The sequence below is a fragment of the Salvelinus fontinalis genome, chromosome 37, assembly GCF_029448725.1.
Source record: "Salvelinus fontinalis isolate EN_2023a chromosome 37, ASM2944872v1, whole genome shotgun sequence".
Taxonomy (NCBI): Eukaryota; Metazoa; Chordata; class Actinopteri; order Salmoniformes; family Salmonidae; genus Salvelinus; species Salvelinus fontinalis.
This window is the reverse complement of record NC_074701.1, coordinates 11615441-11629272: the sequence shown is the minus strand read 5'-3', so window position 1 is coordinate 11629272 and position 13832 is coordinate 11615441. Positions and strand designations below refer to the sequence as shown.

General features: G+C 44.0%; 2 protein-coding genes across 6 annotated transcripts in view; one reads left to right on the top strand and one right to left on the bottom strand.

Moving 5' to 3' along the window:
* Positions 1-3060, top strand: part of LOC129836147 (E3 ubiquitin-protein ligase MARCHF5-like) — a 53644-nt gene extending 50584 nt beyond the window's left edge. For all 5 annotated transcript variants that reach the window (XM_055901982.1, XM_055901983.1, XM_055901985.1 and 2 more), the window contains one exon: positions 2448-3060. In XM_055901982.1, the coding sequence (XP_055757957.1) occupies positions 2448-2585 (138 nt within the window). In that variant the 3' untranslated portion in view covers positions 2586-3060. The remainder of the gene's footprint in view (positions 1-2447) is intronic.
* Positions 3061-4058: 998 nt separating this feature from the next.
* Positions 4059-13832, bottom strand: part of LOC129836142 (insulin-degrading enzyme) — a 39430-nt gene continuing 29656 nt past the window's right edge. The window contains exons 20-25 of the mRNA XM_055901975.1: positions 11076-11243; positions 10643-10915; positions 9130-9191; positions 6760-6832; positions 6574-6641; positions 4059-6442 (exon numbers count right to left, since the gene is read on the bottom strand). Of these exons, the coding sequence (XP_055757950.1) occupies positions 6347-6442; positions 6574-6641; positions 6760-6832; positions 9130-9191; positions 10643-10915; positions 11076-11243 (740 nt within the window). The 3' untranslated portion in view covers positions 4059-6346. The remainder of the gene's footprint in view (positions 6443-6573; positions 6642-6759; positions 6833-9129; positions 9192-10642; positions 10916-11075; positions 11244-13832) is intronic.

Below are 13832 nucleotides of genomic sequence, written 5' to 3'. Positions count from 1 at the left end.
AGGAGCTTCAACAAAGTACTGAGTAAAGGGTCTTATGTAAATGTGATATTTCAGCTTTTTATTTTTAATACATTTGCACACAAAAATTACACCTGTTTTTGCTTTGTTATTATGGGGTATTGTGTGTAGATTTGATGGGGGGGGGGGGGGGGTTTGAATCCATTTTTTAATAAGGCTGTAACGTAACGAAATGTGGAAAAAGTCGAGGGGTCTGAATACTTTCCGAATGCACTGTATCTATACTATCTCCTCCCTCATTCTGGCCCATTCTGAGAGGTAACTATTCCTCAGCCAAGGGGAACGCCCCTAGTTTTATTCTAGAACTCATGATTTTAGACCAGGGGTCTTCAACCTTTTCTTGCCGAGGGACCCCCTCCAATGCAAACCGGCGAGACAGGGACCCCCATTATACGTTAGCAAAAAAAGTTTTTCCCACATCTTATCACGTGAATGATAATGGCAAGGAGAAGTAATCGACATTTTAAAATGCATAGATTTGGAAATGTCCCCACATTATAATTGGAAGAGGACGTGTAAACTGTAACACAGCCTATTAACTAGAAAGGGAACACCAAACACATTTTTGCTAAGAGCAGCTGTTTAGCTTGTTAAACAAAGGTTAGCCATGTGTTGGCAAAAATGTGTGTCCAAGTCAAGAAAGCTTACCAGCAGCCAGCGGGAATTGCCATACTGATAGCCTATCCACGGGTGCTTTCTCAAAGTTGAATTGCGTCCAATGAGTGTAATTTGCTCAATATTAGGATGTGAGAAATCAAATCAAGTTTATTTTATATAGCCCTTCGTACATCAGCTAATATCTCGATGTGCTGTACAGAAACTCAGCCTAAAACCCCAAACAGCAAGCAATGCAGGTGTAGAAGCACAGCGGCTAGGAAAAACTCCCTAGAAAGGCCAAAACCTAGGAAGAAACCTAGAGAGGAACCAGGCTATGAGGGGTGGCCAGTCTTCTTCTGGCTGTGCCGGGTGGAAATGAAGTTGACATCATTAGAAATTATATTCTCCTCTTCTACTGTAGGTATGTAATTCAAAATTAGTTTATTTTGTTGCTAGCAATATTCATACCAAAAATAACTTTTTATATACACTGAATAAAAATATATGAATGGGTCCAACATGTAAAGTGTTGGTTTCATGAGCTGAAATTTAAAAAAAAATCCCGAAATGTTGTGCACAAATTTCTTTACATCCCTGTTAGTGAGCATTTATCCTTTGCCAAAATAATCCATCCACCTGACAGGTGTGGCATATCAAGAAGCTGATTAAACAGCATGATCATTACATATGTGCACCTTGTGCTGAGGACAGTAAAAGGCCACTCTAAAATGTTCCGTTTTGTCACACAACACAATGCCACAGATGTCTCACGTTTTGAGGGAGTGTGCAATTGGCATGCTGACCGCAGGAATGACCACCAGATAATTGAATGTTAATTTCTCTAAGCTGTCTCCAATGTCGTTTTAGAGAATTTTGCAGTACGTCCAACCGGCCTCACAACCACAGACCACGTGTAACCACGCCAGCCTAGGACTTCCACATCCGTCTTTTTCCCCTTGTTGGATCGTCTGGGGGGTGGGGGTGCTGAGGAGTATTTCTGTCTGTAATAAAGCCCTTTTGTGGGGAAAACTCAATCTGATTGACTGGCCCTGGCTCCCCAGTGGGTGGGCCAATACCCTCCAAGGCCCACCCATGGCTGCTCCCCTGCCCATGCATGTGAAATCCATGGATTAGGGCCTAATTAATTAATTCCAATTGATTTCCTTACATTTCATATAACTCAGTAAAATCTTTGAATGTTGCGTTTTATATTTTTGCGGACCCCCTGCAGCACCCCCAGTTGAATACCGTTGTTTTAGACACACACACCTGAGAGTACGCTTACAGCCAGGTAACCAAAGTGGTAGGGCTTGTCTGTTATCTGACCTGCGCTTCCCCTTCTGGACATTCCGTTTCCTCTGCCCCACACAATCAGGTTCCCTTTAACCTCCTACGGTCGATGTCTGTGCCCTTGCAGACATCTAATTAGCATAAATAAATAAAAATCCCCGCCAGTTTAAGCTAGAGATGTATCTCAATCCACTGCATCCGCCTGTGTCGCACTTCCGCATCTGCGGTGAAAGGTGACAGCGCTAGAGCGGTGTTTGTCAGACCATGAGACAACCTGAAAATCGGTCTTCTCACAAAATCGTCAAACTATTATGACACCTCACGAACACGGTTGTGTTCTGCGTTTGGCTCTACGACTCTCCGAAGCATCTTGGGACTTGTCTGTAGCGTCCGAACAGTTTGGACTACACACTAATACAACCCCTTTGTGGAATGGTGAGAGACTCATAAACACATACTTGTTTAGCTCTAGGATGCCCACAGGCCTCAAGACTCCCATCATCCCCCACCCTGACCTTTTGTTCTTTGTGTCCTGTCTGCAGGGTGGGATTGCGTTTGTGGCCGTCAAGGGAGCGTTTAAGGTGTACTTCAAACAGCAGCAGTACCAGAGGCAAGCCCACCGCAAGATCCTCAACTTCCCCGAGGCAGAGGAGGCCTGGACAGACAGACAGACACACTGACACACAGGGGGAGTGGATGGAGCGGAACAGTGAACTCTGAGCAGGAACACTGTCGGACAGACACAGGGATCGTTGGTGCCCCCTACCTCTTGTACCCCTCCGAGCAGCCTCGCCTCACATTCTGTTTCTGCTCTCAGCGGAGTCCTTGTCCTATGCTGCTGACATTTGTGCTGTACGACTATCGCCATGATCTATTGCGTTTTTAAAAGACGTAGACTTATACAGACATGCGCGCGCGCGCACACACACACTCATGCATATTGCACACAGGAATGTGACTTGTGTTTTTGTGACTGCCGCATTGCAGTATTTTTTTTTTACATAACCAGTGCTTGCTTATTTTAAGATAAATCTGGGACCAGGTGTAATTATTAGGCAGGAAAGTTTTATAAATTCTGTTTGCCAATGTGAAGGGTTTAATGAGGAATATTGCTTTCCTGTGTTTGAGAAATACGAATAAAGTATCTATCACTAAGAGAGGATTATTTGAAGGAAGATCTTACATGCTCCCTTCAGACATTGTTGGTGAAAATGCACAGTCATCTATTTTAGAAGCATAGTACAAACCTCATGAAAGTGTGATTGTACATATTTCACTTATTCTGCATCGGATGAAACCTTTGAGGGTGTTTTTACTCTTATTGATTTTTAGTTACTCTGTAAGATTTATTTTAATTTTTTTCAAGCATCTATAACCCTACAGCTCACTTCAATTCTTTTTCTTATGAAATGCAGATGTCTTCTACTCATGGGATGAGAGCAAATTCAATGTGCAACAACAGCAGTGGGTAAATTAATTGCCTTTTAAATGAGCAAAAATGGATGGCATGCTGTCTACTAAGGCGTGATTGACTCGCATATCGTTTCATCTTTTAACCCAAATCACAGGATACGCCACATAATTGGTTACAACTATATATAGAACCAGTATACAGGTGGTCTAAGCTGCTGCCTCCGGAACACATACACCATGGGTTTGAATCTGGTCCACTGCTATTTGTAGCAACTCGCCATCTATCTTGTCTAATAAACAAAAAATGTGAGTGGAACTACCCCACTCCTTAAGAAATCTAATGGTGTGAAAAAGGCATGCCATAAACCAACCACTAGAATATTAATTTAGCATGGTAGATGGATGTAATCTCTGGTCAGCTCAGCTTTTAAATTCACTAAAGAAAATGTATTATGCCAAAAGGGTGATTTTATAGATTCATGGTCAATTAGAAATGTATTTTTTCTAACCTTGAAGTGGATGTGTTGAGTTTATTCTAAGGTCCAGATGCACACTGTAGGACAGATTCAATCCAAATTCCATAGACATGAACAAGGAGCTACTATGGCTGTAAAACAGCTTGAAGGAACTACATTTCATAAGATATTGCTGAAAGATATAATTTCGTAATACCATTATAGTGTGCTCTTCGGAGGCTGGGATACAAATCCTGCGTTGACATTTTTAATAACAGACAACTATTTGTTCCAGTATACAGTGATTTATTAGATAAACACAGGAGGAAATGAAAATAAACTCAAGACTTAAGCATTACTGAGCGCTGAACCTCCATTTGATCTGGCTGGTATTCAGTAGGGCACACCATAGCAAAACATTTTGCAACTGAAAGTCAAAACAAGCATTTATCAGACAAGTTCAGGTAGTCCCTCCGTTTGTCAGTTTGGTGCAAAATGAACGTGCAGTTATTCCCATTTGAGTGTATACGGATTACTTATGGAAACTATTGAGGAAAAACTGGTTGGTTTCCCCCTAAATACATTACATTAGCAAGCAATGACTACTAGTTCCAAGAGACTGTTATTCCTACCAAAGGAACACTGACTGCAGTTATTGGTCCCTACCATTGTAGGGTGACCACTGCTAAGCACTGAACCCAAACCAGTGGAATTCAAGGGAATGTTCGGTATATGTCAGTATACAGCTGTACTTCCTGTAGAAAAAACACCTTTGGGTTCAGTTTGAACATAAATCCATAAGAAATGCCAGTTTCTACCTAGTGGTAAAACACATTAACGTTAGTTGATATGGGAGACGACATTTGCTGTATCAAAGAGTGGTTGGTGCCAGCGGGGGTTTGACTTCACAAGGCTTGTTAACACCTGAGAGACTAGGCCATGGTATAGGCACTGACATGAGTACTATCCATGCATCACATGGCAGTTCCACCTTTCAGTGTGTCCATTTTTAGGCTGGATGAGAGCAAGGACTCAAGAATTCAGTGTCCCCCACTTCTACATAACAGTACAGAGGCCATTAGTGTGTTTAAAGCCACACTACTCTCAGGTTCCCCAGTTTATTGCTTAGTGAGAAGTGCATATTGAGAAACACAGGCCTGACTACACCTTCGCCCTTCCATACATAGGCCTCTATTGAAACCTTTCAGACAAAATGATGTTAAAGGGTGTCCTGAGAAAAGACAAAATCTGTTTACCCCACCAGACATTCTATAACAGTCCTTTGTTTTTCTGAAGGATAGCATCTTTAGGATTGCAATGACCCCCCCCCCCTGATCCAAGTCTGACCCACAGAGACAAAGTGCAGTTGGCTGACTGTCAAAGTCCACAGACACTGCTGTGATACGTGTATCCAGCCATAGAGTTGTATCTCTATTGCTCCAGATTGGTAGTAGACCCCCCCCCCCCCCCCTTTTAAAAGGTACAAGCTTAGTCTCAAATGGAGAAAGATGGGGGGGGGGGGGCCTATGCAATAAATCACTAGTCAAACACAATTTAGATTAAAATATTAACAAGCATAAAAGCTATAAAAAGAAAAACGTATAACTCCAAACAAGTAATTAACATAAATGACATTTAAATATGTTTATTCTTCTTCAATCTCAAATAAAAGCACAAGGCAAAAGATTAGAGGGACCCTGAGATGATGCTTGGATAATTACAACCCTACAGAACACTAGTTCAAAAGAAAAGCTTCATGGACACCTCTCCACCAAATGGGCCCTGACATTTTACCAGTTTAAAAAAATAAATAGAGTCAGATCTCAAAACCTGTACATCATGGATTAAAACAGAATCGTTTCCATAAGGCTGATCAACTGAAAATGGGGTCCAAAATAGTGTGTTGCACATTCATCTTACTTAAACACAGTCTTTGTGATAACAATTCAAGGAGTTGTCACTGTGCCTTGATGTGTCGCACAAGTACATAAGAGAGAAAGAAGTACGTGTCCGGCGTGTATAAAAGGATATTATGTGCACCCTTTGCAGAGCTAACCTCAAAAGCTTCACAGAATCATCATTAACCAACAGTTTACTCTCACCACAGCAGCATGTCCTTGTGGCTAAATCAACTAAAAACACTTCCATTATAACGTGTCAAGGGGTACTTGTACTGGTTTACAGGGTTCCCGGCCTTGTGGTTCTTTAAGTTATTACTATTCCTCTATAATAGGAGCCCTGCTTCAACATTCTATACATTGTTGGGAATGCGTGTTGGTTTTCCCATGAGATTAAAACTGTGTGACCTCCACTTTTACACGGAGCTATGATGAGATCCACAGCCAAGTTGTGGGAATCAAACACATTTCCAAGTACCTCTACTACCACACACACAGATACACAAACGTACACACATGCAGGCTTAGTCAGATGAGTGTGTCCTCCTGTCGCCTCGTGGGGGGAGGGGGGGGGGGGGGGGGGGGGGGGAGGGGGGGGGGATTGTAGAGGGACAGAGCAGGGCACCCCCCACCACAGTGCTCCCATGCTGCTCTGGGGGCAGGACTGCCCGGTCCTCACAGTTTGGCAGCCATGAAGTTGATGTGGGGCTTGGCCAGGGGAAAGAGGGGAAGGCTCCTCTTGAACTCAGTCATGTCCTGCACCAACGTAGGCTGTACACAGATGGACAGGTCAGTATATTACAGACGTTAACACACACATCACCCAAAAAGTCACATAATTCTTCCAATTCTCTATCACAGACACACACTCCTCCTGTATTATAAAAGGGTGACTACATTACCTGTGGCAAGGAGGGGGCAGGGACCAGGTTGACGTCATTCTGGGCAGGGAACTCTCCAACGACTGGGCCTAAACAAAGGACAGAGACATTTAAACTGTTATAAACAGTCAAAGCAACACATTCACACTGACAAACAACTAAACTTCTATCCACCCAAAAACTCTCCATCACTTGTATAGTACTCACAGGAGTCCATCTCCCTAGACAGGACATGCACAGACACCTTGTGCCTCTTGGGTGCATCCACAGCCAACAGATCCTACAGAGAGAGAGACAAGAGTTAGATAGAGACACCGAGAGAAGAGACAGAATTTAATTAAAAGCCTCTGTTAAGGTCACTGTCTGCGAAAAATTTATTATATTGGGGTGAAGAAAGTTTCTAGTCTTCTACATCGGAAACAAAGTGGATTCCACAGTCATAAATCTGTGGAAGGGGGGGATATGGTGAAATGTTTTACACAATGAAAATATTCTGCTGAGGTAGAAATATGGGAAGTCTTTCATTGCTTCGGTATCCTTGGTCCCCTTATCCTCTTGAAACACCACCCTGACAGTGACACACCCCCTTGTTATGGTTGTGGATCAGTGGCAGTCAGTGCAGTTTAAGATGAAGGAGGACGATTTTTTTTTCATGAGCATGGCCTTATTTCTATTACAGCATATTGGATGACTGTCATTCATATTCCATTCACCCAGTTCAATGTAAAAGTGATAGGTTTAGGCTACTACATGATACTCAATTTCCCTATACCCATCATGAGGTTGCTACAACACATCGGGAGGTCGAGAGAAAAAAATTGAGGTAACACATTCAATACCGTCTTGCACACTCTTGCCTGCATCTAGCTGATCTAGGGTGTAATCATTAGTTTAACAGTTGCAAACGAGAGTTTCTATTGGACAAATCCATGTATGTTTATCCCCGTTTCGTTCCACTTGCTTCCGTTTTAAGAAACTGTTTTCCACGTAAACACAGTTCACTTTCATAGCAGCCAAGGTTGCATTCCTTCTCATATCTATGCGCTCTCCTCTCACCTTTTCCTTTTGCTTGTGGACTTTAATAATGCAACAGCTGTATGTGACCAGGCCGAGGGGCGCAGCAGTCTAAGGCACTGCAAAAGGCATCATTACAGACCCTGGTTCGATTCCAGGCTGTATCACATCTGACCGTGATTGGGAGTCCCATGGGGCGGCGCACAATTGGCCCAGCGTCGTCCAGGTTTGGTTGGGGTAGGCCATCATTGTAAATAAAATAAAAATCCTTAACTGACTTGCCTAGTTAAATTTAAAAAATGACATTGTTGTCACCATATTAGCTAAAGTAATGTCATAGTCAACATAGCTAATAGAACTAACGCATTAGTAAACACGCTACAATCATGCAGCAACGTTACGGAAAAGAGGAATACCTAGTCAGTTGTACAAATAAATGCCTTCAACTGAAATGTGTCTTCCGCATTTAACCCAACCCCTCTGAATCAGAGGTGCAGAGGGCTGCCATAATCAGTGGGTTAAGTGAATTGCTCAGGGTCAGAACAACAGATTTTTACCTTGTCAGCTTGGCGATTCAATCCAGCAATCTTTCAGTTACTGGCCCAACGCTCTAACCACTAGGCTAACTGCCTCCCCGATACAGTGAGTCAGTAAGAAGTTTAGAACTTACACCGGCGGGCCCCGGTGGCAATAAATAAGTAAAACCAAAAGCTTACCCTGACTTGGAAGAGTTCCAGTGTTGTGTTGGATAGTCATAGCCAGCTAGCTAACATAGTATCCCTCTGTTTGAGCAGGGTGTTTAAGTAGGCTAACTAAACTAGCTAGCTGCATTCGCTAGCTAAGTGAAAGAGAAATATAGCTCTCTTGCTTCTCATTCATTTTGGAAGAAATTAATTAGTTCAAAACAGTTCTACTGTTGTCTTTCTCTGAGTCAACTAACATTTTATGCACTGCAGTGCTAGCGAGCTGTAGCTTATGCTTTCAGTACTAGATTCATTATCTGATTCTTTGATTGGGTGGACAACATGTCAGTTCATGCTGCAAGAGCTCTGATAGGTTGGAGGACGTCCTCCAGAAGTTGTCGTAATTACTGTGTAAGTCTATAGAAGGGGGTGAGAACCATGAGCCTCCAAGGTTTTAAAATGAAGTCAATGTACCCAGAGGACGACGGAAGCTAGCTGTCCTCTGGCTACACCATGGCATGATGCTGTCCTACAGAGTGCTGTTGAGGCTACTGTAGACCTTCATTGTAAAACAGTGCGTTTTAATCAATTATTTGGTGGCGTGAATATATTTAGTATAGCTTGATCTAAAAAGGATAACTTTTCAAATTGTTTTTTTTGTATCAAATTCACTGAAGATGGTCCTCCCCTTCCTCCTCTAAGGAGTGAATATTCTGTGAGCACAGCATACCGTGTCAGTGTAACCTCCACAGCTATGAATAGAACCAGGACGTGGATAAGAGTGGTGGAGGGTTCTAAATGAAACAAGGTGCCATCTTTCAGGGAGGACAGATTGAACACACCGGAATGCAGAAGATGGATGAGCAGCTACTATACTCACCCGGTAGAACTGCATGACGTTTTCTTTCGTCAACGTCTTCAGATAGGCCACTTCAATGTTATCTAGAAAACAACAGGAAACACTTTGGACTAACGGTTGATGATTTGAGATATCCCACAATATTTTTTGCGCTAGTTGGCTGTACCTGCACCAAAATTCCAGTATTTTTCCTTCATAGCTTGTTCTCCATCTTAAGTGGGCAGCTAATTTGTTTTCAGGACTTTTATTTTCTCATGGCTCTCTCGTCACTCTGCAGCAGACATATAGTGAGCAATATGTTTGAAACATTGAAATCGCACTAAAAATCACAGTGTCGAATTGCAATACATGTCGTATATCGTCACCTAAGTATTGTGATAATGAGGTCCCTAGTAATTTCACTTTCGTAGTCAAAAAGCCGGATCTACCGCTCATTTGTTTTCAACATTACTTAAATTTAACCAAATTAAAATAATGTTGCAGAAATTAGGTGTGCAGTAGGCCTAATACATTATCACAGCATATTGGCTATATGCCTGGCCTGATAATATTGTTCTTCTCAAACCATTTTATACTGAACAAAGTACGCGAAAGAGATGTCATGATGCAAATGGTGGTCACACCAGATACTGACTGGTTCTCATCCACGCACCTACATTTCTTTTTAAAGGTATCTGTGACCAACAGATGCATACCAGTATTCCCAGTCATGTGGAAACAATAGATTAGGGCCTAATGAATTTATTTCAGTTGACTGATTTTCTGATATGAACTAACTCAGTAATATCTTTGAAATTGTTGCAATTATATTTTTGTTCAGTGTATATTTCAAAACTCAAGCTTTGATGACAAACTAGATCAGTTGGTGTAGCACTTGTGAGGCGCAGCTGAGCATAAATTGTAATAATTATTAGCATAAATTGCTAATAATTTGCTTTTTTATTTTACTGGACTGATGGTTCCTGCATCTGATGGTCATGTGCTTTCAAGACAACTGGGAACTCGGGGGAAAACAAGGTCAAATCATGACGTCAGTGATCTTCAGGTCAGAGCTCTCGAAAGATAAGTTTCAGACTTGGAATGACCGTGAGTTGGATGACCGTTCAAAAAAAAAATCCCCAGTCGGATCTCATTTTTTCCCCAGAATTCCCAGTTGTCTTGAACGCACTGAAGTTGGAGATGTCTAAAGTTACCAGTTGTTTTCAACACGGCATTAGTCTCGGCGAGGGAGTTTATTCTGGGGCCTAATCGTTGCTAATTTCTGCAGCGAAAACAACCTTCCTTTCCCTCGGGGATCCTCCAGAATGTCAATTTAAAAATGTAAATATAAATAAATGCATATTTCATTCAAAACACCTATTCATATAACAAGTCCTCCTAGCAGTTATGAGGATCAGGGGGAATACCCATTTAGTTGACACTAACTCCGCAAACTCCCCACAGATATCACTTGGAAAAAGCTCTTAGGCCTCCAGCCGAGGTGAAGGAAGAGGTGTGTATGTGCGTGTTGCTCATTGTGTCTGCATATGCTCACCTCTGTCGAAGTTGTACTGCTGAGAGATGATCTCCCCCCAGTACTTGGCGCACTCGGCAGCCAGCTTCTTGGGCTTGTCCAGGCGGCGGATGGCCAGGGCCTGGATGTGTTTCTGGAAGGCCTCGTCGTTCATTTCCTCCACAGACATCTCCATGGCTTTTAGGAACGCCTCCACCCGGCTCTCCAGGTAGTGGGGGGCCTTCTCCGACTGGATGATGAAGCGCAGGCCCTGGACCCCGTTAGCGCGCCGCGGACCGCTAAACACTATGTACCCTGAGGAGAGTGAAAGTCAAACAATTCACTGTAAATTCTGGAAAGTGTTTATGTTTAACTGCACGCAGTCTACTGTCCCCTTTTCACTGCAGGGTTTTGAGTTCAACTGTGTTTGAGTACTTTACAAGGTACCAGTCTCCACTTGAGTGTGTGGTCTTACCCAACTGTTCCTTGGTGCGCAGTGTGTTGAAGCAAGGCTCAGAGATGATCTGGCAGAAGAGCTCCAGCAGCATGTTGTCGTGGGTTGTCTGCATGTCTGTCTGGTAGTAGATCTCTATGCCACAGTTGTTGTGCACCTCATTCCTCTGCTGGTACACATACCAGCCACCTGGAAGGCACAGACAGCAGGGTCGTAGTCAGGGAACATAATGGAAAAGGTTTCAAAATGTTTTGCAGGGGGGGGGGGGGGGGGCAAGAGAGTTTCTTATTGGACAAGTCCAGGTAGTACATCCCTGTTTCAGTCCATTTGGTGCCTAACAAATACAGGACAGTTTATTAGGTACACGACCCCGTTCACAGAAAATAGCAAGCCACGTGGCCATGGCTTGCTAAATAAGGTAGGCAGACAGGGATCCAGTTACTGTGTGAATGGGCAAAACGTGTGATCTAAGTGATTTTGAGCGTGGTATGGTTGACGGTGCCAGGCGCGCCGGTTCCAGTATCTCAGAAACGACCGGCCTCCTGGGCTTTTCACACATGACAGTCTTGGGTTTACCAAGAATGGTGCGACAAACAAAAGACATTCAGTCAGTGGCCACAAACAGGCAAATAACGACGCAGTACAGTGGTGTGCAGAACGGCATCTCGGAATGCATAACTCGTCGGTCCTTGTCATGGGTGGGCTATTGCAGCAGACGACCACACCGGGTTCCACTCCTATCAGCTAAAAACGAGAGGAAAGGGGTCCAGCAGGCACGCAATCACCAACACAATTGAGTGGAAAAATGTCGACTGGGCCAACAAATCCCAGTTCCTCGAGTCATGCTGATGGCAGAGTCAGGATTTGGCATAAACAGCATGAGTCCATGGCCCCATCCTGCCTGGTGGCGTAATGGTGTAGGGAATGATTTCCTGGCACACATTAGGCCAAATGAGCAATGTGTCCACTCCTAGAAGAATTCAGACTGTTCTGGAGACAAAGGGGGGGTCAGACCGGGTACAGATTGATGTAGCTAATAAACTGGCCACTGAGTGTATATGACCCAGGGTTTATACACATACTGTGGCATCACAATCTTCAACACACACACAAACATTTACTAACCATGCAATGCAGAAGGCATGGGCCTCAAACAGCTTATCCAAATACTGTATAATGCTGCAGGCGCAACTCAGCAAACATTGATACTTAAAAAATGAATTTAGGAATAAGCAACCAGCCCTAAACAAGCTAGCCAGTTGATGCACCACCGGCTTAACTGTAAATATGCAATTACTAAAGAACGTGTTTGAATAGATAGATTTAAAAAGCATGATACAGGAACGTTATATATAGAGTTCAGCTGGAGGACAGTGGTGACACTCTCCAGTCTCCAGACAGGAGAGACTAAGCCAACATCACACTTTTTTGCTGAGTGGCTGTGAATAGGCGTGTTAAAAGCTTTTCTTTGGCACTTTGGCACTTTCATTTTTTTTGGGGGGGGGGGGGGGGGGGGAGTGGATGCGTAACCCCCCCCCCCCCCCCCCCGGGATGTGTTGAGTTCATTTGGATATCGACTCGCCTATATTTGAGTCCTAAATGATCAAGTAGATTTTGAATGAGGAAAGATGCAGCAGGTTACTTATGCATATCCTTTTCTATGATGAATGATGTGTCAACAGTTCTCCTCGGAATGCAAAAAGTGTGCGAGTGAAGATGAATGGAAGTAAGCAGTTTAAGTATGTGTCTGTAAAAGCGTATGTTAAGCTTTTTTGTTGGGAAGCTATAAATCAAATCAATTGATTTTTCACATGCGCCGAATACAGTGAATTGCAAAAGGGACGGGGGGGCAATGCAAAAGTCTAGGTAGCCATTTGACTAGCTGCTCAGGAGTCTTATGGCTTGGGGGTAGAAGCTGTTTAGAAGCCTCTTGGACCTAGACTTGGCGCTCCGGTACTGCATGCCGTGCAGTAGCAGAGAGAAAATTCTATGACTAGGGTGGCTGGAGTCTTTTTAGGGCCTTCCGAAGGACACCGCCTGGCATAGAGGTCCTGGATGGCTGGAAGCTTGGCCCCGGTGATGTACTGTGCCATATGCACTACCCCCTGTAGTGCCTTGCGGTCGAGGCCTAGCAGTTTCCATACCAGGCAGTGATGCAACCCATCAGGATGCTGTCGACGGTGCAGCTGTAGAACCTTTTGAGGATCTGAGGACCCATGCCACATCTTTTCAGTCTCCTGAGGGGGAATAGGTTTTGTCGTGCCCTCCTCACGACTGTCTTGGTGTGCTTGGACCATGTTCGTTTGTTGGTGATGTGGACGCCAAGGAACTTGAAGCTCTCAACGTGCTCCACTACAGCACCGTCGATGAGAATGGGGGCGTGCTCGGTCCTCCTTTCCTGTAGTCCACAATCTTCTCCTTTGTCTTGATCACGTTGAGGGAGAGGTTGTTGTCCTTGAACCACACGGTCAGGTCTCCGACCTCCTCCCTATAGGCTGTCTCATCATTGTCGGTCGGTCGTTGTCGGTTGTGTCATCGGAAAACTTAATGATGGTGTTGGAGTCGTGCCTGGACATGCAGTCCTGAGTGAACAGGGAGTACAGGAGGGGACTGAGCACGCACCCCTGGGGGGGCCCCTGTGTTGAGGATTAGCGTGGCGGATGTGTTGTCGCCTACCCTTACCACCTGGGGGCGGCCCATCAGGACCCAGTTGTAGAGAGAGGTCTTAAATCCCAGGGTCCTTAGCTTAGTGATGAGCTTTGAGGGCACAATGGTGTT